Source organism: Drosophila takahashii, chromosome 3L (assembly GCF_030179915.1).
Source record: "Drosophila takahashii strain IR98-3 E-12201 chromosome 3L, DtakHiC1v2, whole genome shotgun sequence".
In the NCBI taxonomy this organism is placed as follows: Eukaryota; Metazoa; Arthropoda; class Insecta; order Diptera; family Drosophilidae; genus Drosophila; species Drosophila takahashii.
The window spans coordinates 24,064,329-24,084,485 of record NC_091680.1 but is presented as its reverse complement, the minus strand read 5'-3'; the positions used below and the strand labels follow the sequence as shown (position 1 = coordinate 24,084,485).

Sequence of the window (20,157 nt, the reverse complement as noted above, 5' to 3'; positions counted from 1 at the left end):
CATTTTGTGTGTGTGGCCAAAAGGCAGAAAGAGTGAGAGATAAAGTGAAAAAATCCACGCAGCGTTTTCCATTTTAATGAAATTTAGCCTCGTTTTGTTTTTAGATTTTTTGTTCAATTAATTATGCAAATTGTTACAAGTCCAAAGAAGCATTCCTCCGCCTGCCCGTATTTCCACTTATGACGAATTCAATTTAGCTTAAGATTTAGAGAAGGAAAAATAAATTCAAAAACTAAATGCTAACATTAGAAACTTTTTCTAGCCAGGCCATAAATTATCTAAATAGAAATTAGCCATCGAAACTCCCCCGAGTGACCCAAAAAAAAAGCGAAAAAATGAGGCAGCAGAATTTGGTTAATTTTTTGCATAAGGTTTTTGTCAACTCTTCGCTTGAGGGAATCGCTAACCATTCTTTTGGCTACTTTCGCTTTTTGGGAAACCCTTTTGTTTTCGTTTTCTAAGTTTTGTTTTCTTCGCGTATAATTTGTTTGGCTAAATCTTTGTCTCCGCCTCTCGGACCTTCTCTTTCGTTTTGTGCGATTTTTAGAAACGCTTCTGTCAACCGCAGCGTTTAACCAATTTTTCTTGTTATTGTTGCGGTTTTTAATTGCTGGGATCGCATCCGTAAGATTCGCTTTTGTTTCTCGTCTCCGGTTAGCGCATAATGACAACTATTTGGGGGCTTGCTGGGAGCGAAAGTTTCGCTCGCTGGGATGGATGGATGGATAATTATTTAAGTTTTGTAACAAAGCTCTCCCCCGACAACTAATAGACCATTATTTAAATGATATTTGTGTCTGGTGGAAATGGTCTTTTAAATAGATTTTTAATACCAGTATTTTTCTTTTTTTTCGATTATCCAACAGCTTACTACTCCAATTCCTATTACATATAACCGGCAGAGATTTAGAATATCGGAAATATGTTGCTAACTTTTAATTCTTTCTGAACTATACTACAAAAATATTCTGTACTTACCTTTGTGTTAATATTTTTCCCAACTCGCCTTAATCCACTTATTAGGAAATCCATCTAAAATTATTGATTATTAAAAGTATTTGTTTTAATTTAAAAATGTAAAAATCCCTTCTTTAATTATTTCCATTTAAATTGTATTGAAATATCAAAGTTATACATTTTCGGAGTCTAATCATTGTAGGAAACAAGATTAGCATTTTATGAGTAATATTTGTGACCTTACATTAATCCAAATTCCCTACAACCCATGTTACTCCCTGTGTTTTATGTTTGTCTAACCAAAACCTTTCCCCATCTCTCTCTCCCAACCCATTTTGCAGATCTTGGTAGCCTCAGCAACCATCACAGCAGCATCGGCAGCATCAACGCTAGTAGCAACATCCCGGCAGCAACTTTAATCGCCACCAGCAGCAGCAACAGCAACAGCGGCAAGAAGACAACCACTGAGGCGGCAACCACGAGCAAACCTGCTGCACCACTGAACCCCGGCAAAATGGAGCTGCTGAGCAGCAACACAGCCACAGCAACAGGAACCGGAACGACAACGACGACAGCCACGCACCACCTGCACCAGGCCACCACCACGAAACAGCTGCTGGTGCAGGATTACCTGAGCTACGCCTCACCGCCCACATATTCCCGCCTGCCGCCCGACGGTCATGAGTTTCCGCCCAACTTCAGCGAGCCACTGATCATGCACAGCCACCCCCTGAAGGTCACCAGCACTTCCAGCACCACCGAGTTGAGTTACGAACTGCAGAATGGCAAGGAGGAGACCTCCGCACCACCGCTGCCTAAAACAGGACCACCGGCCACAGTTCCCCGCAAGGTGTACCGCCAGGATCTGGTCATAAACGTGGAGCCGGCACCCAGCCTGAGCCGCGACTATCAGAGATCCCTGAGTGGCGGTGCGCCGCGGAAGCCCAGTGATTGGCGAAAGGATGAAAAGTCCGAGAAGTCGGTGCGCGACAAGATTGCCATGTTCTCGTCCAACAACGAACTGGATGCCATACCGCCGGCTCCGGCCACAGCCCCGATTTCCAGCTCCTTCTCCCGGAAACCCCTCAACAGGAGCAGTGAAAACCTGCTCGACAGCTGCTCCGCATCCGCGGCTCCATCACTAAAGACCCGCGCCATGAGTGTGGAGAATCTGAACGATGTGCAGCGGCAATATCAGTTGGCCAAGCAGCTGCCCCAATTGCATGTGGCCGATTCGATGTATTCCTTAAATACGGCCACGCCCACCCAGAGCTACGCCTCCCTTCCACGGCGCAGCCACGGAGGATCGTATTCCGCCGGAGTAGAGCGAAGGATCAGCTTTTCGGGTGAGGGCGGTGAGGCGGCCAATCGCAAGGCAGCTATCACCAATATCCTAGAGCAGCGGAGGAGGAGTTTGTCCAAACTCCGTGGCCTGGTCATCCCCGAGAGACCGCAGCTGCTGGAACCCATCCTGGATTTGCCGGAGATCAAGAGCCAGGTGAAGGCGGCCAGCGGGGAGGACAGCACGGATAGCGGTTTGGGCGAGAGCCATCGCAGTACGGCCAATAGGAGCAATCAATTGAGTGCCGGGAGCAACTATCGCAGCATCTTTACCACCTCCAACCAGCAGAGGAGACCCCTGGAGCAGCAGCTCTCCCAGCCGCCGGCCAAGCCGCCCAGGACCTCGCTGACGCCCCTCCAGCCGCGGAGCATGATGACGATGATGATGCCACCACCGCCGCCGCCGCTTGACCAGGAAAGCGATACGGATTCGGTGTTCTCGCACACTGCCCGTGTGACCACGCCGCCCGAGAAGTTCGCCCTGACCAGGACCCTCAGTTCCGAGACCAACACTTCGATAGCCAGCTCCAACACCTCCACCCTGACATCCGGATCCTCGGCCGGCTCCCAGGCCAGCTGCAGTTCCCTGGGCAGCACACCAGCTGTGGACTTAACCCGAAGGGTGCTCAAGAGTCAGGTGATCAATGGCGAGCCCGTGGTCCTGTCCAGCCGCAAGAGCATCCTGGCCTCGGCCAAGTGCCGCAGTGCCAAGAGTCGCGGTCAGGAGGAGGACAACGACAGCACAGATGGCGAGGCCTGCTCCCTGGCCAACCGCCGAATGAAGCCCATTTCCAGCTACAAACTCCAGCAACAGCAGCAGCAGCAGCAGATCCAGCTGGGCAAGCAACTGGTCGTGGACAAGCTGATCAATGTGGCCGCCTATGTGGAGCTGACCTCGGATACGGACGACAGCAGCCGGAGATCTGATACGCCGGCCAAGATTAGTGCCATGTTCATAGACGAGGAGCGCAAGGCCAGCTTCAAGGGAGATCCCAGCCAGCAGGCCAAGGTCAAGGTGGTGGTGGAGCAGCAGCGGGTCAAGCCCATGGTGGTCATGCCCCAGGTGCTGCCCTCGCCGAAGCGGGAGCCTCTGAAGCAGCAGACCACCGCCGAGCTGCGCGAAAAGTTCGAGAGGAGTGCTGCTGCCGCGCAGGCCCAGAACCAAACCCTAAACCACTCGCCAGTGATCCACAAGATCGCCCAGAAGCCGCACCACGAGCGATTCTCCTCGCTGGACTCCCTGGCCTCCAGTTCCTCGGGCGTGAGCTCCACCACCCAGAATGTGAGCACCACCCAGGAGACGGCCACCGAGTTCGGCAGCTTTTCGTCGCTGGGCAGCAACCAGAGTCTGATCACCGCCCAGGATGTCCAGCAGATCGTCGAGGAGGCCGATCCTCCGCTCAAGACCCCCGAGGCCTTCATCATCGTCCTGCAGCGGGATAATCCCGAGAGCAGCATCGGAATCACCCTGGCCGGCGGTTCCGATTACGAGGCTAAGGAAATTACGGTGGGTTATTAAATGGTCTTTATTGTTTTGTATCTGTTCTTAAGGTTTCCTTTAAATCCCAACAGATCCACAAGATCCTCAGCAACACACCAGCTGCCAAGGACGGACGTCTGAAGAAGGGCGATCGCATTCTCGCCGTCAACGGAATGAGCATGCGCGGATTGACGCATCGCGAGTCCATCAGTGTGCTAAAGGTAATGTTTATTGAAATATCATAAGTGATTAGGAAATCGATATCAAATCGAACAGAGAATATGATAAAATTAAAGTGCTAAACTGTGATTCACCGAAATAAATTATTAAATGTTGTACATTTTTTCTTCCATTAATGTTGTTATAATGTAAAATCTCTCAAATGTTCATTTAATACAAATGTTAGTTATCAATATAAAATTTTGTTATTAATATAATTTCTTAACGCTGATTGATACTTAATTAATGAAATTTATTTAGGATGTTGTTTTATCCAATTCGATTTTTTGTCTTTTCTATACATCTTAAGTATTTTTCCAATAACAATACTAATAATTCCTTTTTTTCACAGACCCCCCGACCTGAGGTGGTGCTAGTGGTGACCCGTTCCGAGTCTCTGGTGGTAAAGGCGCTGACCAAGAAGCGCTCCTCTCTGGGATCCCTCAGCTCGCTTAATGAGAAGCCCACGGAGCTGGACTACGAACGCAAGAGGAACTACCACAAGGCCTCCCGATCTCTGGACTTGGACCTCGATCTGGTGTCCAACGAGGCTGGTGGTTCGCCTGTGGCCACAACGCCGAGCACCGGATCCGTTAGTCCGCCGCAGCCGGCGAGTCTGCACGACGAGGATGCGGAGGCCACCATCGCGGGAATCCGGGCCAGAAGGCAATTGTCCCGAGGAGATGCAGCCAAGCTCAGCACGAGTGAGCTTTTGGAACGGGCGGCGGAGGCCAGGAATGCCATTGCGGCGGAGATTCGAGCACAGGGTAAGGGAAACGAAAAGATAAATAAAATAAAAGGTGTTAATTTAATAAATAAATTTATAAATTCACAAATCGAATCCAGTCCTAAATCAACTTCGTAAATTGTACTCGAGAATTTAATTATAAATTCCATTAAACGTATGACAAGTCTACAAACCTGAAATACATATGTATGCCAACTTCCTTATTTGTAAATAAGGAGAAAAAATGCTGAGGCGAAATTTAAATTAATTTATTTGGCAATAAAATTCGTAATGTTAATTAAATTTAAATTCAATTTTAAATGATTAAAAACCAATCATACTTGCCTACCTTTCTGTTTGAAACCCACGAAACTAATCAACGAAAATAAAATAAAATACTATATTACATATCATAAATTATTCTAATAAATCTCATCTCATTATAGCGGAGGATGCGGCGGCCAGTGGAGGAGGAGCTCGTTGTGTCGAGATTGTCAAGGACAGCTGTGGTCTGGGTTTCTCCATCGAAGGAGGCTTTGATTCACCGCTGGGAAACCGTCCCCTCATTGTCAAAAAGGTGTTCATGGGTAAGGGTCATTTGTCATACTCCAGCGAAAGCGAATATTAATTAGGATTTCGTTTCCCAACCAGGTGGTGCCGCCCAGAAGACCAACCAGGTGCGCAATGGCGACGAAATCCTGAGCATCAACGGTGCCTCCACGGCGCGAATGACACGAGTGGACGCCTGGAACTATATGAAGCAACTGCCGCTGGGACCGGTCAAGATTAGCTTCGCCTAAAGAGGATGGCCCAAGTGAAACGCCAACGATGGGGAAGAATGCGCCACAATTTTTGTTAGATTTAAGCCAATTAGCTTGGTTACCCCTTAACCGGTCTAACCTTGGGGGTCTTGCCAATTCGATGGATCGATGCTGCGAGCGATTTGTTTTGCATTTAAACGAACCTTTAACTGTATGCCTAATTTTATAGATATTTAATTTAAAGTGCAATTGTTTAAACTCTTACTACGTTTTGATGCCCTATTTACATACCCTAAACTGATCGATGATTGTACATATAACTAATCGAGACTAATTTACGTATTTAAACCTTAAAACAAATTAAAGCCGGCCCTCTGGGCAGCGCTATTTCCTTATACACAACTTATTAATCCACAAACATAACGACAAAAAACACAATTATATTTTATGCCATAAATTATACGGGAACGTTATACATGTATATTATTTTAATAATTATTATTTTATTTAAAGAACAACAAAAACAATGTTTACGTATACAAAAGTATTTGCTAAAAATAAAATTACAATATATATGAAATTATAAAAAATCAGTTTTTTAAAACCATATTTCTTACCACTCCAAAAATGTAACGACTTATGAGTTTTATAAAATCAAGTTTATTTATATTTATTTCAACTTCATAATGGACTCTCAACTGCTCCATGCAGTTCACTAATACATTCTCTGAACATGTTTAAAAACAACTTAAAATATTATTTGTCCTATGTACTGTACATAAATTCGAAATCAGTCGATTGCAGCCTCGGAAGTTATACATCTTTGGCTGGCTTCGTTATCAGCTTTGGCAATTGCAACGTAAGCCCCAAATGCTGCAGAGAAGCCGAGGACGATGGTGATGGCGAGGCTACGGATAGCGACCCGTTGACCTTCTCCGTCAGATGCGGATGCGTTGGGTGGCTGGATGAGGCGGACTCCTCGGAATGAAATATCTCGCCAAGCAGCTCGTAAACACGACGCTTAAAGTACAGCTTCTGGTGAAAATCCATGTGCTTGATTTCGGGGCGCAGTCCCTGCAGAAATGCGTCATCGAAATCCATGACAGGCGTTGCTTCAACATGGGATGTCTGAAGAAATAAAAACATTGCATAAACTAAATTATTGTAAGGAGAATTATTATTTAAAATATAAAATCTATTATTTTAAATATAAAATATTCAAATTAACAAGAATCCAATTTTTTGAAGGAGAAGCATTGATTTGCAATATAAATAATCAAATAATTGAGAATAGTGTAATTTATTTAAAGACGGGTTGGATTTACATATATTAGTTGATTTTGAAGCAAACACGTCACACGTTAAGTATTTTAGATTATTCGTTTTTTATTAATGTTTGCAAGCATGTTTTTTTTATTATTTTGCAACAAAATAACGATGAAACCTTATGTTTTCCATGACAACGTGTTTACTCTCAAAAAACCCTGTTCGAAACACAGGACATGAAAGATGCAGCCTTTTATTTCTCCCACCTTTGAATCCTTGCTCTCCTTGGACAATCGCAGCCGCTTCCTGACCCGTGCCTGCCAGGAACCCTTCTCGTCATCGGACTCCTCCTCAGACTCCGAGTCGTTGCTGTAGCGGCTCTGCGCATGCTCCGTTTCCGGACTGCTCGGCGACTGCTTCATCTCGAGGATAGCCTCCACAGGCGTCTCGTGTGTCCCGTCATCCTCCATTTCCTCCTGACCCCTGGGCTTTGAGCGACGACCCCTTAGCGGAACGGGAACTCCGGGAGTGATGTGCTTCTGCAGGAACTGCAGCTCGCTGTTAAGGTAATAAGTATTCGCACCGTGGTGCACCTTTATGGAACGGGCGTAGCTCGTGCGAATGTTCCGCCAGCGTTCCTTGCAGCTTTTGACTGAAAAGAGAAGATGGATAAATATTAAAGACATGTTAATATACTAGGCATTAAATAAGAAATTGTGTAAAATAAGGAATTATTGTAGTTTTTGTTGAAATTGTGTAATTTAAGGATTTCTTGATGTTTTAGTTCTGAGTTATTAAGTAATATTGAGGTTTTACCTCGAAACAAAAAACATTACCAAGAAAAACATGTAAGAAACATTGATACAAGGCTCATGCAAACATTGTTGATATAAGAAATTTAAAATCTAATTTTTTTTTGGTGTACATTGTTGATATAAGAAATTTAAAATCTAATTTTTTTTTGGTGTACATTGTTGATATAAGAAATTTAAAATCTAATTTTTTTTTGGTGTACTGACAGATTTGATAAATATTTACAAAATATCTGATATATCTAATTAAAAAGAATTATAATAATTTTATAAAGAAGTTCTTTTTTTTAATTTTCCCAATAGTTTTTACGATTTTCCTATGCAATGTGATTCTGAACCCACCCGAATTTCGCATCTCTTTGGATATATCCTTCCAGGCATTTTTCACAGTCGATTTCCGCATGTAGTTTTCATCGGAACGATCATAAAGACAAGGATGTTTTTCCACCAAATGACAGATTTTGGTATTGGTGGCGTAAATATTCGGCGAGGGAGCAATAGGTCGACGTCGCATATTCATTTCATCGATAAAATCTAAAAACAATAAAAGGATAAAAAATTAATAAAAGCAAAAGCAACAGAACGAAATCGAATGCGAAACACGTGTCGCCTGCGCGTGCAACAGCTGTTTGGCGCTACTTTTGCGTCTTTGGGCTGCCTGCAACAACAGTTATTTTCGCTGCCACCGGAGCACTTTTCGTCTTCAACTCACCGGTATTCTTATAATAAATGATTTATTTAATGAACGACACTGCTCTAATTACGTTTATTTTGTTATTTAACTGGGGTTTGAGTCGCTTGTTGCTGCCGTGCACAAAGAAGTTGCTGCTGTCGCACGTTTTTTGCAACTGGCAACACGCTGCGATTTCTTGTTACTGCCAACAAGTGTTGCAGCTGAAAATGAATGTTGCGATTGCAACTGACAATTGTTATTGAGTGCAGAGCACAAGGGCACTAGATTGGTTCGATTGTCGGCCCGGCTGGGCATTTGAATCGCTAACGGGCGGCGAATATAAACAAAACACTCGTTGCCGGCGAAACAAAAAAAAGGGTCACAACAAACGCAAAGGCAGGGGCGTTGTGCGCTCTCTTCAAATTCCAGCAGGGGTCACTTTTCGCCAGGCAGGCAACCCTCTCGGGGAGCGTAAATTTATGGCATGCCACTGGCACTCACACACACACACAAGAATCGCGGACCATCTGCGTCAAAAGAGAGCGGCGGCACTGCCAGACGCAAAACGAAATAAAACGAGTTCGTGCTGGCAAGGCCCTTCGATCGGCGTGGGGCTGCCAACAGTTTTAACAACTAATTCTTAATTAAAGGCGTTCCAGCCCTGAAAATAAATATTTAATTAAATTGAAAATTGAAAAAAAAAAATTCTATGATAATGATTTTTAATATTACTGAAATACACGAATTTTTTAAACATTCGATTCATTTACCAAAGCTAATTTAATATGATGATTTATAAAAACCCAGTAATCCATAAACAAATTAACATTTTAAACCTTCAAGCCGTTGACAAACTGATTTGTCAAAAACAATACATTTGTGTGGGCTGCTACACCAAGTATTAACTGTTTTCGGCACTTGTCATTTACCTGAGTTACAGTTAAAAACGTTAAAAATAAATTTAGCCACCCCTGGACGGTTATATTAGTAAACCTTTCGCCAACCCTCGTTTCCGACTCGACGGTCTGCCAACTCGCTTTGCCTTGCAAGGCACGCTCTCTCGGCTCTCCGCTCTCTCGTGTGTGTGTGAGTTCTGCACTCGCTTTTAGTTTTCGCTGCCGCTTAGTCTGCTTTTTTCGTCTCAGCTGCTGCGCGCGTGTTGTTGTGTGAATTGCGTTTGCTTCTGTAGCTGCCCCACAAAAACGATAAATTCGCGGCGAGCTCTCGCGGTTGAGTACGAACAAAGTGCCCTAGTGATGAGCGCTGCCAGTGAGGAGAACGTGCTGCTGCTGCGGGCGGTGGAGAAGCAGCCGCCGCTTTACGATCGCAACGATGACAACTACAGGAAGCGCCTGCCGAGCGAGAATTCCTGGGACATGGTGGCCTCGGAAGTCGGGGAGTCGGGTGAGTTGTGGGTGCGAGCGAGATGGCGCCACGGCGTTGCGTAGTTTTCGACCAGTGTTGCACAGCGTCAACGCGCGCACGGCAATCGGCCGTGTCCGTCTTATCGACCACCGATAGTTGTGCCCGAGTTGGCAGCCCGGTGCTGACTGTGAGTTTGTGTTGGTGATGGCAATCACACGCAGTTGCCATCGATTAATTCGAAAATAACGAATCTCCTGTTGAATGTGATGGCATTTGGGGGTGACTAAAAGCAGCTACATTTCTGCGCCGAATTATAATGCCGCAATTAAAATTGTGGTCCTGTTGGCTATATTTATGTCTGCTTAATCAAGTGACAATGGTTTTTGTTTGCCTCCTTAAGTTAGAGAATTGTTAAAAATTAATTCTGTTATATGTTTGAGTAATTATAATTGAATTAATTGTAAGATTGCTGGGACTAAAAATATGATAAGGAACCAAAACAAATGTGTGCTGAATTCCATTGGGCTGCTCTACCCTTTACAGTTTGTTTTCTGGACGTATTCTTCTTCTTTCTTAATATGTATTTCAAAGATTGAATTTAAGAGTTATAATTTAATGAAAAAATTTGAAAAAAAGAAGGCTTATAACCAAAAAACGAATCAGCGTTTTTAAAATATTAAGGATACCCCTCAAGTAAGGTGACCAGATTTCTAAGATCGTGAGTCGCATGGTAGTTCCATTTGTCAATGCAACTCTGTCCCTTTTATCGCCGTGTTTTCGATTGACTTTGCTATTCACCCCTGGAATATTCTTTTCGTCAAGCTAAGCGTTAGAGCTGGAAAATCATCGATGTTTACCAACATCGATGTTTCGATGTTTTTCGGGAATAAACATCGATGTATCGATACATCGAATCTTTTGGTCTAATTTAAAAAAATGTTTTTAATCCATTATAAAAAGTTACGCTATATTTGAAATCAATTCTTTTTATTTTATAAATATTTAAACTTAAACTAAATTCAAGCAAAAGTAAAAAACAATCGAGTTTTACACAAAAAAAAAAAAACACAAAAGAACAATTTTGTCGAAATCTACAATATTTGTATCGTATATTTTACTATTATTCTCTTAATTGATCAAAAATGCGTTCCTTGCGAAGTAGTGATGGATGAAGAGGAAACATCGAACATCGATGTTTGGAAACCTCGATGTTTCGATGTTTTGGAAAACATCGATGTATCGATACATCGCCGATGTTATTTCCAGCTCTACTAAGCGTGCCTGGCAGGTCAAGTTTAATATAAAAAGTTTTATTTCCTGGATAAAAGTCTTTATTTCTGAATAAAAAGGTCATACGTATTGTTAATAATGAGCTCTTTTCTAAACTGTACGGAACCCTGTGAGTTCTTATTCAAATTGATTTATTTTATTATATTAGAAGTGAGTAAGTGTGCGCCAACTGATCTGTGTATGAGTGCTCTGTCACGTGGTTTTTAAGAATCGTTATTTTGAAGGCTTTACAGCACTTGTGAAAGACGATTTTGATTTTGTCTTTTTGAAATTAACATTTTCATAAAAGCAATTATCTGCAGCACAAACAACTCTGACATCCTCAACAACTTGCAATTTGTTTGTGTTTTATTTGTATGGTATTAGAGTTAGTTTTACAAATCATAACTATTTATCTTAAGTTGCAGGCCTCTATTGAAAAAGGTATACCTTTAAGAGTCTATTAAATAATGCAAAACAGTTTTATGATTTGCTACTTTATTAATTATTTAAAATAGCTGTTTTAAAGCTGAGAAAAGTACGGTGCTGTTTGAAAGATTGCAATGTGACCGAAAAAGTTTATTATACCCGTCACTCGTAGAGAATATGGGTATATTGTATTTATGCAAAAGTCCGTCTGCCTGTCTGGATGAACGCTAAGAGCTAGGAAACTATATATAAAAGCTAGAGGATTGGCAGTAAACAAGCAGATTATAGGGGTTCCTATGCATATTCGTTTTTTCCACAAACAGTAAAAACTGATAACCTGGCTAGCGCCCACAGATGGCGCCGTCGCCGCGTGGTGGAAAAAAGCTGCCAGCTCTTAAAGAGCGCCGAATCAAATGGATTATTTTAACTACTTGTCCATTTTGGTCACTCTAACTCCCAATATGTTAATGCTAAATTATTTGGAATGGGGAGCCTGAAAAACATATAAGAAGGCATATTTTTAATAAATTGCTGTTCAGCTTAACTTCCTCTTCAAATCCTCCTTGATGTAGAACAAATTTAAAAACATTCAATTACATTTAAAATTTCTTAACAGTAAGACGGAAAGGTAACGCTTGCTAGAAAAAAATTCTTTAAAAAAATAGGTACAATTTAGTAGGTAGGCGAAAGTTGAAATATTTCCAATAAGCACCAATATTATTTATCGCTAAGAAAATGTTTTTATTTGAAAGTGTTTTTTGTTTGGCTATACCATTGTAGATTGTTTGGCAATAATTAATATTAGTTCCAAAAAAGTCGACAAACTTCGTTCTCGAAAATAGTTCAAAATATAAATTATTTACTATTATATTTTAAATAATAAAGCACTACAAATTGTTTACGTAAATAATATCTTTGTGTTGATGCTTATAAGCAGTCTATATATTAACTCATCACAGTTTCGGTGACTTTTGACGTAAATTATTCACACAATTGTACACTCTTTGTCTTTCGAATCAACATTCTTAAAAGCAGTACTAGCAGTGTTCCCGCCCTACATTTTTAAAAGCTTGTGTTGTAATTTAATACATTGTATATCAAATACAATTTGACTTAGTTTAACATTTAATTTACTTATAACCCTCTGCTGCATTTGAAGCCTTACTTTCAAAAAATAAATAACACTAGTTTACAGCAAAAAACAAGAGAGAACGCTATAGTCGGGTTGGTGTCCCGACTATCTAATACCCGTTACTCAGCTAAAGAGAGTGCGAGGGAGATGGATATATAAAGTTTTTTTGATTGCGTATAACTTTTTAATGATTGGTCCGATTTGAAAAATGTATTATACATTTCGATAGGAATAAATATATACAACAAAATTACAATTATACTTCTCGGAAATCTTTAGAGGTGTGGGCGCCAGACACATTTTAAAATCGTTAGTGGGCGATTGTGGGCGTTAGAGGGGCGTGGCGCTCGGGTAAAATAAACTTGCGCTGCGTAGGAGGCCAAAGAATATGTGTGGAAAATCTCAACTTTCTAGCTTTTGTAGTTTCCGGGATCTCAGCGTTCATACGGACGGACAGACGGACATGGCGATATCGACTCGGCTAGTGACCCTGATCAAGAATATATATACTTTATAGGGTCGGAAACGCTTCCTTCTCCCTGTTACATACTTTTGCACGAATACAATATATTATGGGTAATGGGTATTATGATTTCAGTCAGAAGTTTGCAACTCAGTGAAGGAAACTTTTCCGACCCCATAAAGTATATATATTCTTGATCAGCATCACTAGACGAGTCGATCTGACTATGTCCGCCTGTCTGTCCGTTTCTACGCATCTAGTCTCTCAGTTTTGAAGCTATCGGCTTAAAACTTTCCCAAAAGTCTTCTTTCTATTGCAGATAGTATATAAGTCGGAACCGGCCGAATCGGACAACTATATTGGTGTTTTTTGAAATATTAACTTCTATTCTTGGGAATGTTATTTTTTAAATATTTATGAATTTCGAATAAAATTTAGAAAAAATCGGGACACTATATCATATAGCTGTCATAGGAACGGTCGGAAAATTAAATGGAAAATAATAGAAAACAAGAAAGGAAGCTAGCTTCGGCCAGCCGAAGCTTATATACCCTTGCAGAATAATTATTAGGAATAATTAACAAATCGCAAAAATATTCAATTTTCTAATATTTCTCATTAATTTTCCGATCGTTCCTATGGCAGCTATATGATATAGTCGTCCGATTTTGATCAAATTAAAATTGAAATTCGGAAATATTTAAAAAGAGTCATATCCTAGAGTAGAAGATAATACAATAAAAACCAAAGAAGCCAGAATTTATTTCCTATTACTTTTCCATTAATTTTCCGATCGTTCCTATGGCAGCTATATGATATAGTAGTCCGATTTTTTAAATAATTAATTCGAAATTCAGAAATATTTAAAAAAAAACATCCCCAAAAGTAGAAGGTAATATTTCAAAAAACACCAAAGCTAGAATTTTTTAAAGTTTTTTTTTCCGATTGTTCCTATGGGAGCTATAAGATATAGTTGTCCGATCCGGTCGTCTCCGACATATATACTACCTGCAATAGAAAGAAGACTTTTGCGAAAGTTTCGACCCGATAGCTCAAAAACTGAGAGACTAGTTTGCGTAGAAACAGACAGACGGACAGACGGACGGACAGACGGATAGACGGACAGACGGACATGGCTAGATCGACTCGTCTTGTGATGCTGATCAAGAATATATATACTTTATGGGGTCGGAAACGTCTCCTTCACTGCGTTGCGAACTTCTGACTGAAATCATAATACCCTCTGCAAGGGTATAAAAAATTATTGCTTCGTTGGTTTTTATTGTATTCTCTTCTACTTTAGGATATGACTCTGTTTAAATATTTCCGAGTTTCGGTTTTAATTTTATCAAAATTGACCTACGATATCATATAGCTGCCATAGGAGCGATCGGAAAATTAATGAGAAATAATAAAAAATGGAATTGCAAGGGTATATAAGCTTCGGCTGGCCGAAGCTAGCTTCCTTTCTTGTTATTCTTATTTTTTTCAACTTTAAAGGTGTGCAAATGTCCCGAGCGACAATATGGAAGGGCCCATTTAAATTACAACGTTTGGGGTTTGATTATTGTTTCTTTTGTTATTGCGTATATTTTTCTTCACATTATTTACAATGCGTTATTTCTCAAACAACAAATATAACCAAAAAATCAATAACATTTTGTCTTTTATTTGTGTGAGTAATTTTCACAAAGCCGCTCTTGCGAAAAAAAGTCCAAACTTTTTTTTACTTTTTTCTTGTTGATTAACATCTTAAGATTATACAAATAAGTTTTAAGTCAATCAGAGCTGCTTTAGAAGTTAGACTAAAATAAGTATTAGTTAAATTGTCAAAAACAAAATATATTTTGATTTTGAACGGTTAAAAAAATAATATAGAATACAAATAAAACTTACCAGGGGCGTGTTTTTTTTCTATTCTTGAACGAAATGTAAAAGCAAAGTGGAATTCGGATACAGTGAGCACCGCCAAACGCCTTTTTTTAAGGATCTCTATGGGTGTTTAACAGGTTACATGTTAAACCCGCCCCTTGCGAAAAATTTTTTTTTAACTTAAATATTTTTCGTTGAACTTTGAAAGATTGAAAAAAATTCTTAAGCGAAATGTGAAAACAAAATGGAAATTCGATCATTTTTGGCGGAGTTACAATGCACAATGCAAAACACCTTTTGTAATAGAGTTGCAGCAATTGTTTTACCACCACCCCAAAACTTTAACACGATTGAATGAGCTGCATTAAACGTATTGATCTTTATGATAGGTAATTCAATTTTCTTTTATGTGACACTTATGGATTCTTAAGAACATTTCCTACATTAACAATTTTATTTTTTAATGCAAAAGTTTTATTTTACACAAAAAATAAAAACGTGAAACAATATTTTGTCATATAGAAGACAATTTAATTACCTTTTACATAAGGCGTCATAAAGCTGTATCGGATATTTTTAAATATTAAAGCAACAACGATTTTTTCACAGTGCACACTGGGCCAGCCGATCAGATTTTTGGCCAAAAATACGTTTTTCTTTTTTAAGACAATGACCAAATTGAGTTTGGGATCCTTTTTATAATACATTAAACTTATTTATGCCAAAGTTTCAAAGAATTCGGGCAAGTAGTTTTCTTTTACCATATTTTCAAAGTGAAAAATTCATAAAATATTGATAGAAATGAAAAAAAATTTAGAAGTCAAAGATGCTGATGTTGTTGTTCGACTTCTTTCCGAAACTTGCAGAAGGGATTATTTTCAACAAGTAAAAAATATAATATAGCTCGTATGTCTTACTTGTTTGCTAAAATAAATGTAATTGATAATTTTGACGCTTTTTTTCAGCAAATGAGTACTTTGCTTTTCGAGTGCCTTCGAGTGCCATCCCCAAATCAGTTCATTCCTTCAAAAAAAAATTCGTTGATCAATTTACTAAAAGCGTAGCCCACCGACTCGATGCGGTTTTGCCTTAGTTTTTGGTAATTTAAGTTTTAATTGAAGGCTTAACTCGAAGTCGAGCTATTTTGAAGAGCTTAGCTAAGAGAGCCCAAGAGTATGCCATACTTTATTTCTTCAGGTTTTGGTGAACATTTTGCGCTCAAAAATTTGATTTTAGTGTGACTAACATCTAAAATCTACTTTTTACGTACACTAATCGATTATGGTATTTTCCAAACCTATATCTACCTATTTAATCAGGACTATGCAAATAAAAATGTAGCATACTTTTGTGATGACTTCAGAATATGTCAAATTAACATTAAACATTTGATTATATAAAACTTAAAAGGTAACAAGAACAAAAAAATAGAAATTTTTTTAAATCGATTGTTTGATAAACGTTGATGTGGGAGCCTCCGAAAGTTGCACTTTTTAACGGTTCATAAATCTTAAATGACATAATATTTTTTAGTGATGTTAATTTTTTTTAGTTTGTTTTATCTCATACTTTATTGTTTTCGAAAAAGGAAGAAGTGCGTCTTCTAGTTATTTTTTTAAAAATAAAAAACCGAAAAGTACGTAAAATTTTCCGACTTTGGTCTGGATTATCTATATCATATAAAATACCAAGAAATTTTACTTTTAGTTCGTTGGAAAGTTCAATCTTTTAAGAAAAAAAAACCAAAAAACTGCATCCTTCTAACTGTGGTGGTTATGCCAGATGTTGCTGCTAGGGACGCTACCTGTTGTCTTGCAATTGTAATTTATTTATTTTGCCTGCCTAACTTTAGCCATTCTGTCTCTCTCTCTTGCAGTGGAAAAGTGCAAGCGACGCTGGCGTCAGCTGCGAAACGATTATACCCGTTGGTGCAACTCGGATGCCCTTCGCCGTCGAAATGGCCAGCGTCGATTGGCCTATCCGCTGGCCGATGAGCTGCGCTTTTTGGACCGCCACCTCAACCTGGCCGAGGACGTTGTGATGGACGACGAACGCAGCATATCGTCGGACAAGGACAGAGATAGGGATAGCAACCGCGATAGCAACAGCAGGGATCACCTCCAGCAGCAGCCTCAGATATCCTCAAAAGAACGCGCTGCCCCGGCAAGCAAGGCAGTCAAGGAGGCAAGGCCTATCCGTCAGGTTCGAGAAGAGAAATCTCCCATAGAAGAGGAGGAAACTTTGGAAAATCAAGAGGACGAGGCGCAAGCTGAAGAGGGACTAGATGAGCCGGAAGATCACGAGGAACCAGAGAAAGTTCCCGAACTGGACAGTTTTCTGCAGTCGGACAATGAAGGCGACGAGTGCGTGGACGAAGAGCACCTAGAGGAGCTGGAAGGATTCGATTTCGACTTAGAGCCGTCGATCCAGGAAAGGGATGCGTCGCCCGAGAAGTCCCTCGAAACGGATAACGCTGACTCCCCAGCCAGCCAGTCAGAGTTCTTTATCAAACAAAGTAACGATCCGCATTTGCTGATTATTGGCAAGAAGAACTCGGCCGCTTCAGTTGGTGATCCCGAGGGCGAAGACTCCAATTCCGGGGATCCCCTGGAGGGAGCCATGGAGGATAGTGGCGATGAGTACGCCGGCTATGAGGAGAAGAGAGGCGCGGGGGGCGACAACACCATTTCTCCCCGACGCCGTCGAATGCGCGCAGCTCGCGCTTCCATAAGTTCCGCTGGCATCAAGGAGTTGCCGATTCAAAAGCCTGCCCAAGGACAGCGAATCACTCGCTTGCAGCGCAGGAAATCGATGAGTGTGGCTGCTGTGCACAGTGTGAGGAGTGCCACATCGCCGGTGAAGATGACTCCAGTGCCCAGATCCCAGCCGTACAACAAGCCATCCTCTGGCCAAGTGCAGGTCAAGAAAGTGAGCCCGCGTGATGACATCTTTCCACGACCTACGGCGTCCGCCGGAAGCCAGAATCAAATGCAATCTAAGACCAAACAGCAGCCGAAATCGCTGATCTTTCCAAAGAGGGATGCCATGATCGCCATTCCACAGGTACCCGCTCCACCGCAAAGGAGATCAGCGGGCCGGCCGCCCAAGAAGCTTCAATTGATCCAGCGTGCGGTGGGTCCGCAGCCCAGACCTCAGTCGCCCGCTACCGCCAAAGTGATGAATATTGCCAGGCCCAGCGGCTCCCCAGTAAACGGTAGCAGCTCCAGCACCAATAAGAGCAGCACCGTTAGCAGCTCAAGCGGCAGCAACGCTGCCACCATGACCAAAGTGACCACCTCCAGCAGCAGCCTCAAGACCCCTGAGAACATCACCATGATGAGCTACAGTCCCAGCTCACCTAGCACTACCAGTTGTAGTGAGAAGACTGCTGGTAGTCCCAGTGCCTCTGCGACGGTGGTAACTGCCGTACCCACAACAAGCGCAGCTGCAGGATCGTCTGTTTCCACGGTGCCGCCGTATATAACCGTCTTCAAACGCGCCGACCGGGGCATTCAAACCGACAGCCCCAGCGTCTTTTCCGATGAGCACTTCCTCGAAATGATCAAGCCCCAAATGCGTGAGATGAACTCCCGCCAAAAGATGCACTTTAAGAAGAAAGTATTCCAGGCGCTGATGGAGACATTTGATGATGCCACCGACTTTCCGACGGCCGGCGAATTGCAGCACTTTAATATCAACACTCCCTCAGGATTTGAGCACGTTTCGGATCCGGAACTGCGGCTGGTCAGGGAGCTAGTTAGCATGGTGAGCGCGGCCAAGGTGACTGTCATTAGACCGCCAGTGGATAGTGCACCTGCCCGCAGCCCAGTTGTGCCGGATGCGCTGCGTGGACCGCGGACAAACGTACCGCGCCATGTGATCCAGAGAGTCTACAAGCCAGGCACTGGACTCGAAATCGCCTCGAACAGCACAACCGGTCCGGGACAGGAGAAGAAGCTATACAGGATCCTGCAGATGAGTGGCAAACCGAACGGCAATCTAAGTGCCTCGCTGGAAAATCTGCGTAAGGAGAGCGTGGACAGTAACCACAGTACGGTTAGAGTGGCCAACAACACCTCGATGGTCAGTCCCAAGGGAGCTACTATAGTGGCTGCAGTGAGACCACAGGGATCTTCGATCAACACTTTCTTTGGACCCACCAATGGAGTGCAGCCTGTGAAGACCGGGCAGCCGCTAAAGGTGCGAGCCATGTCCCGGCGGTATTCCGTTTGCGGCAGCAGCAATCCACCCAACGCCCAAGCCACTGGCCAAAGTCCTGCTAATGGCAGTTCCTTGAACTCGAACCTAAGTCCCATGGAGGCGGCTATGCTGAAGCGGCGACTATTGGCCCCTGCCCAGGGAATGGTGCCACCTTCTCAGCGACCTCGCTACTCCGCCGTAGCTGCTAACCAAGTTACCGCCGTGGGCCACGGCAATAGTTTGCTAGTGAGGAAGTCCATGGGCAGTGTTCCCGGTAACCAGAAGCAAATCTCACCCACCGCCAGAGCTTCGACGCCTCAGAAGACTCCGCAGATTGCCAGTGTCCAAGGATCGGCCTTTAATGATTTTGTCCAACCCAAGGCCGCTGCAGCTCCCTCTGCGTCAGGCGATGCAAGCTCGCCATCCTCCGCACTGAAGCGCAGCTTGGTCGTGGCCAATGCGAAGACCTCCTTCCAGGACCTTCTTCAGCAGCCAAGTCAGCCGGTGCAGAGGAAAAAGAAAGAAGCCTCGGAGACAGCAGCCACCATTGCAGCGGATGATTTCTCACTTGCCAGCCTGAAGCGAGAGCCAGTGGATCACATGGATGATCAAGACGACATACTCGGCATGTAAGGATAAGCCAAGGAAATCCCCGACGATCGGAAAAATATATGGAGAATCTTAAAGATTTAGCGCAGATAAAAAACTTGATCGACACACAAATTGAATAATTGTTAAGATAAACTAAAACACCTATAATGTTGCCTAAAACATTTTTTTTACAATTCCCTCTAAATTTAAGAATTATGTTCCCATTTCTGATTTTGTTGCAGCATAAAGTAATCCTGACTACTGCGAATTTTTGTTTATAATTTTAAATGGGAATATAATAAAAAGTTTTCAAGGCGTTCTGTTTTACAATTTATACGAAACAAAATATACAAAATTATGGAAATATTTCTATTGTAGCCATACACTTGTTTTTAAGAGAATACGAATCTAAATTTCATTTCACCATTTGTAGTTATATATGTATAATCAATAAATATTGCCTTTTCAAATTCAAAGAAAAGTTTCACCTATCAAAATACATTATTCGGGTTTGGGATTGAATTCTTTTTAATAAGTGCTTACCAAACATATTTATCTTCATACATTCATACATTGGCCTGTAAAATGTAGGTTGCAAAG

The 20,157-nt window shown here is 41.9% G+C and overlaps 3 protein-coding genes across 10 annotated transcripts in view; 2 read left to right on the top strand and 1 right to left on the bottom strand.

Annotated features, from left to right (window-relative positions):
- Positions 1-6,075, top strand: part of bbg (big bang) — a 138,891-nt gene extending 132,816 nt beyond the window's left edge. For all 8 annotated transcript variants that reach the window (XM_070214791.1, XM_044393995.2, XM_017138976.3 and 5 more), the window contains 5 exons: positions 1,299-3,805; positions 3,871-3,999; positions 4,350-4,764; positions 5,171-5,311; positions 5,376-6,075. In XM_070214791.1, the coding sequence (XP_070070892.1) occupies positions 1,299-3,805; positions 3,871-3,999; positions 4,350-4,764; positions 5,171-5,311; positions 5,376-5,524 (3,341 nt within the window). In that variant the 3' untranslated portion in view covers positions 5,525-6,075. The remainder of the gene's footprint in view (positions 1-1,298; positions 3,806-3,870; positions 4,000-4,349; positions 4,765-5,170; positions 5,312-5,375) is intronic.
- Positions 6,076-6,129: 54 nt separating this feature from the next.
- Positions 6,130-8,714, bottom strand: LOC108055563 (uncharacterized). Its single transcript, XM_017138941.3, has 4 exons — positions 8,276-8,714; positions 7,906-8,097; positions 7,018-7,403; positions 6,130-6,613 (listed from the first exon to the last, which is right to left on the bottom strand). The coding sequence occupies exons 2-4, from the start codon at positions 8,081-8,083 to the stop codon at positions 6,299-6,301; spliced, it is 879 nt and encodes a 292-aa protein (XP_016994430.3). The 5' UTR covers positions 8,084-8,097; positions 8,276-8,714; the 3' UTR covers positions 6,130-6,298.
- Positions 8,715-9,121: 407 nt separating this feature from the next.
- stwl (stonewall) lies at positions 9,122-20,019 on the top strand. The gene is made up of 2 exons (XM_017138986.3): positions 9,122-9,640; positions 16,643-20,019. The coding sequence occupies exons 1-2, from the start codon at positions 9,493-9,495 to the stop codon at positions 19,597-19,599; spliced, it is 3,105 nt and encodes a 1,034-aa protein (XP_016994475.2). The 5' UTR covers positions 9,122-9,492; the 3' UTR covers positions 19,600-20,019.
- The last annotated feature ends 138 nt before the right edge of the window (positions 20,020-20,157 follow it).

Bases quoted from the DNA above. Each gene is read 5' to 3' on its own strand.
- stwl (XM_017138986.3), top strand. From the start codon at position 9,493: ATGAGCGCTGCCAGTGAGGAGAACGTGCTGCTGCTGCGGGCGGTGGAG. The intron at 9,641-16,642 runs GTGAGTTGTGGG...TCTCTCTTGCAG, and splicing joins CTCGGAAGTCGGGGAGTCGG to TGGAAAAGTGCAAGCGACGC.
- LOC108055563 (XM_017138941.3), bottom strand. From the start codon at position 8,083: ATGAATATGCGACGTCGACCTATTGCTCCCTCGCCGAATATTTACGCC. The intron at 7,404-7,905 runs GTGGGTTCAGAA...TTCTCTTTTCAG, and splicing joins CAAAGAGATGCGAAATTCGG to TCAAAAGCTGCAAGGAACGC. The intron at 6,614-7,017 runs GTGGGAGAAATA...TTATTTCTTCAG, and splicing joins AGGAGAGCAAGGATTCAAAG to ACATCCCATGTTGAAGCAAC.